Raw genomic sequence first — 4,309 nt, 5'->3', positions numbered from 1 at the left:
TTTTCTCATTGTTTTTCATTGATGTTAGGTCTAAACTCTTGTACCTTATGACACACGTGGACTCATGGGGGGAAAAAAAGGTTCCAAGTTGAAGAGTACTGTAAAAGGCTGAATCTCGTGGGTGAAAAATAGAATTGCTGAAAGGAGAATTCCCTCCCTCTGACCACCAGGGGGCATCATAATCATTCATTCTCTTTAGTTGAAGACAATTCTGGCAATTTCTAGCATTCCTAACATAACATGGAAACTTCGAGTTGTGTAGAAAAGCAACAGATTTAAAAAAAATATCTCCCAGGCTGGGATGACAAGAACCCTACTGTTCTTAAACTTGAGGAAAGGTTATGTGTGCCACTTGTCCTATTGGCCATAAATGTCAGAAATATATATTCCCTTTTTTTGCAATTTACTGCAGTAAATTTTTTTTTTTTATTTACTTTTTAAAAAGTTTCATTCTAAAATATGTCAATGCCATGGTATAAATGGGAAACATCTAGTGGTTTAAACTTTACTTAAAATATAGATTAAGAAACTTCAGACACGGCTTATTATTATGTTACTGTCACTACTATTACTGTCATTATCTTTAATAATGTTCTTGCTGATATTATGATATGATTAGTGTTTCCGGTATTGCTATCTTCATTTTTGATCGCGGTCATGGAAAAATACAAAAATATCCCACAAATGAATCACAGTCTGAGAGTCTTAGAAACTTCGTGCTTCTGCTCATATTTTCAGCTGCAAAATCATCACGACTCCGAGTCCTCCTTTTTCTTCTTCTTTTTTAAACATTTAAAAAGTAGACAAAAAAAACTTTGAAACCATAGACACTATATATTTATATATTATATATATATATTATTATTATTATATATTTATATATATAAATATATATATATTCTACTGACTTTCCAGCCTTTTTTTTAGCCTTTTTTTGAGGCAGGGAAGGGAAGTGTGACGTGTGACGTGTGACTCACGCATGTGACGTAAACGACGTAGCTTTATAAAGATCAGTTGACTTCCGTTTCATTCACTGCAACACGGCCATGGACAAGAAGTGAACATTAGAGAAAAGGCTAGCTTATTGTTTAACACATGCTAGCAGCATAGCTTACCCTATTTTTTTTTTTTTCGGAAACAAGTAAGAGTAACGTTAATTTCAAAGCTTAAGAATCCAAATGAATATTATTCCGACGAAACGGGCCGCGTTAACGACCGGAGTCATGAGCTGTTTGATTCATCCTCAAAATGGAGTCGTGGAGGGACCCATCCTCTACGGCTCAGGGAATTCCTCCCCGCAAATTGCAATGGGCTCAGCTAAAGAATCTCACAACGGAAATGCGGGGTCTAACGATACCCCGAAACGACCCAAGAACCTGGGAGTGAACGGCTATGTAACAAAATCCCACCGGGAGGACAGCGACGACCTCGACGACGGCTCGTTGCCTTGTACTCCGGAGCCAGACGCCGAACTCGACGTCCCCAGTTGCCCGGCAGGCGATGAAGTCTTGGCGAACGACACGAGGCAACTCATTGGCCGTTTCCTGAGAGACTTTACTGGACTTTCGAAATCACAGTGGCATGAAAGCCGAGCACTAGCAACAATGAAAAGAGTTGTGGAGGACGTTTTGGAAAAACACAGATACGCATACAATGGTAGGTAGTGACACGTAACGTTAGGTGTGGGTTGTATCCAAAGGCGGCTGTTTTATAGCCTTTTATCTACTTAAGCTACAGGCTGTTTTTAACTATTAATTCTTCACAACACACAACGTGTTTGGAACGGCTTACGTGCAGTTTGGTGTCCCAAATTATTTTCAAAAAACCTGAGTGTCCCAAATGATGAGGGTCTTATTTGAGACAGGTTGGGGTAGCACAGGTGGTTTAGCATGTTCATAATTAAGGACATTGTATGGGGAATTTGGGACACTAAACAAAAACGTATACCAAGTCAGCAGTAATCTAACTAATTTCGATGCAAGTACGTTGTAAATTGACTTGATAGCCATCCTGATTCTATTTCACCTTGTACAAACCATGTTACTGACCCATACTACTTGTTTTCTATATAGGTATGGTCAACAAATTGTCACTGGATGAAAGAACGGATGATGCCAGTTTTGTCAGTGCAGTAGCCAAGAGCCTCTTTGCAGACGGAACCACCAACTGGGGTCGTATCGCCAGCCTGGTGGCCTTCGGGGCAGTGGTGTCACAATACCTTAAGGAGCGAGGCAGGGATAACTGTGTGGAGCTGGTGGGACAGGAGATCTCCACGTATTTGCTAACCGACCAGCGGGACTGGCTGGCCAAAAACAATGCCTGGGTGAGTTTATGACTAATGCCTGAATGACAGGATGCAGGAACTAATTGACTTGTTGCAGAACTACTCTAATTGTGCAACAAAGCCTACATGTACTTGTGCCTCTGTGCTTCCACACCCAGATTTCCATCTTATGTTTGTTTTTCCTTTGTTTTCCAGGATGGCTTTGTAGAGTTCTTCAGAGTAGCAGACCCAGAGTCCACAGTGAGGAACACACTCATGGCCTTTGCTGGATTTGCTGGTATTGGGGCGACACTGGCCCTGTTGATCAGGTGAATTTTCTTTGGACACTCAGAGGCTTATTTTCACTTGACGGATGCTTCTTCCGCATTTCCTCCACATTCAAATTGGACTTTGATGGACAAACTGCTCATTAGTGGTTCCTTTCGTCTTTTCTTGGGCTCCCTTCCACCCCCCCCCCCCCCAACTGCAAATACAACCTTTTGCTGTTGACGTAAATGGATGGACTTTACTGACTCATTCAACCTTCAAATAATTAGGGTTTATTTAAGTTACAGAGAAATTTATTTTTCTAATAAATGTAAATTGTTTCTATGCAAAATTAAAGCTAATGGGCAGTCAGTTGACCTGATTTTTGCTTAATTGTCGCCTAATTATGTTTACTAGCTTTTTCATAATTGTATCACAATTTCCTGGTGGTAATGGTGTTTTGTAAGTAGGACCAGGCCAAAGCAGGAAGGGGATGCTGCATTTTTCCATGTTCCCATTTCCATAAAGGCCATTCATAACCCAAGAGAGGAGGGGGGGGGGGGATTTGCATGGGTGTAGCTCAGCTTCCTGGTTATGAAAATGGTGGATCTGAACTAGGAGACACGAAGCAACCACATGCAGGACGTTTTGCCTGGAAGAGTTTTGAGTCTGTTGGAAGGAAATTCACAAGGACGGAGTTGGAAAGAGGCAGATTGGGCTGGTCGACTGCACAAAAGCTGACGGTAGTTGGAGAGTGACCTTGGTTCCTCAGAGAGAGGCAACAGACAATGATGATCATACAGATCGTGTTGTAAGCTAACAAGTCTGTATAGTTGACACAATAAAAAAAAGTTCACATGGTATGACCTTTTTGGATACTGTCTTACTGTGAAGAGAATTTAGCAAAAAACTGAAGACAGAGGTTACATCTACACTCATACTGGTTCTCGCTCTAAACTTTAACGCCTCTGCACAATCCTTTGATGTTTATTCACACCACAACCCAAGACTGACTGACTGGCTGTTGTTTCCTAGAAATTTTGATGTGGCTGTGGCAGCGTCTCAATTACTTTTGAGCACTCAGCTGCAGCCGCACTTTTTCGAGATGCAGTGGCAGCGTGTTATCTGCAAAGAGCTGGTGCATAACAGCTGAATGCACCAGCACCAGCGAGATTGTGAAACTGGGTTAAAAAAAAAAGTTCACAACATCCTCAAAAGTTGCATAACAATGTCTACTTGTTTGGAAATTGGTGTAGTTACCTAGAAACTGATGACTTAATCAAATATGCATTTGGTTAAGATATAATATCAAATATATCCTACTTAAACAAATATATTTATTTTTCATTGGGTAAGTGGATGTCAATGTGTCTATTTTGGGTATGGTTTCTTGTAGTGCTCTGATGCTAAATTAGAGCAATTTTCTCTGTTACATCTCTGATATGGTTAAGGTCAGGAAGGTTTCTAGAGTCTACTAGACTACAGTTCCATCCTACTCTGGTGTACTGTTCCTTGTAACATTAATCTAGGAACATAATATGTTTGCACTTAATCATCTAAAAAAAAAGTGTCTAAGTGTAGACTTTATCAAAACCTCAAGCGGGGGAATCCTTGGTGATGTGTGGCTGCGCCCTTGTTTGTTCAGATCCTCCCGTTGTCTAGGGTTACAGGACAAAAACAACACTCCTCAAGGTCTTAGGAGGAAATTGAGTAGAGCCTCTCCATGGTGACGATCCACAGCAGACCTCCCCATGTTCCTCTCCTGCGGCTAATGACGTT

At 41.0% G+C, this 4,309-nt stretch overlaps 1 protein-coding gene across 1 annotated transcript; it reads left to right on the top strand.

Annotated features, from left to right (window-relative positions):
* The first annotated feature begins 1,022 nt into the window (after nt 1-1,022).
* Nucleotides 1,023-3,393, top strand: mcl1b (MCL1 apoptosis regulator, BCL2 family member b). Its single transcript, XM_039805113.1, has 3 exons — nt 1,023-1,656; nt 2,073-2,323; nt 2,480-3,393. Exons 1-3 carry the CDS (start codon nt 1,179-1,181, stop codon nt 2,594-2,596), a joined length of 846 nt encoding a protein of 281 aa, XP_039661047.1. The 5' UTR covers nt 1,023-1,178; the 3' UTR covers nt 2,597-3,393.
* Nucleotides 3,394-4,309: the final 916 nt, after the last annotated feature.

The sequence above is a fragment of the Perca fluviatilis genome, chromosome 7 (assembly GCF_010015445.1).
Source record: "Perca fluviatilis chromosome 7, GENO_Pfluv_1.0, whole genome shotgun sequence".
Classification (NCBI taxonomy): Eukaryota; Metazoa; Chordata; class Actinopteri; order Perciformes; family Percidae; genus Perca; species Perca fluviatilis.
The sequence above is the reverse complement of the archived record's forward strand: the minus strand, read 5'-3'. Positions and strand labels throughout refer to the sequence as shown.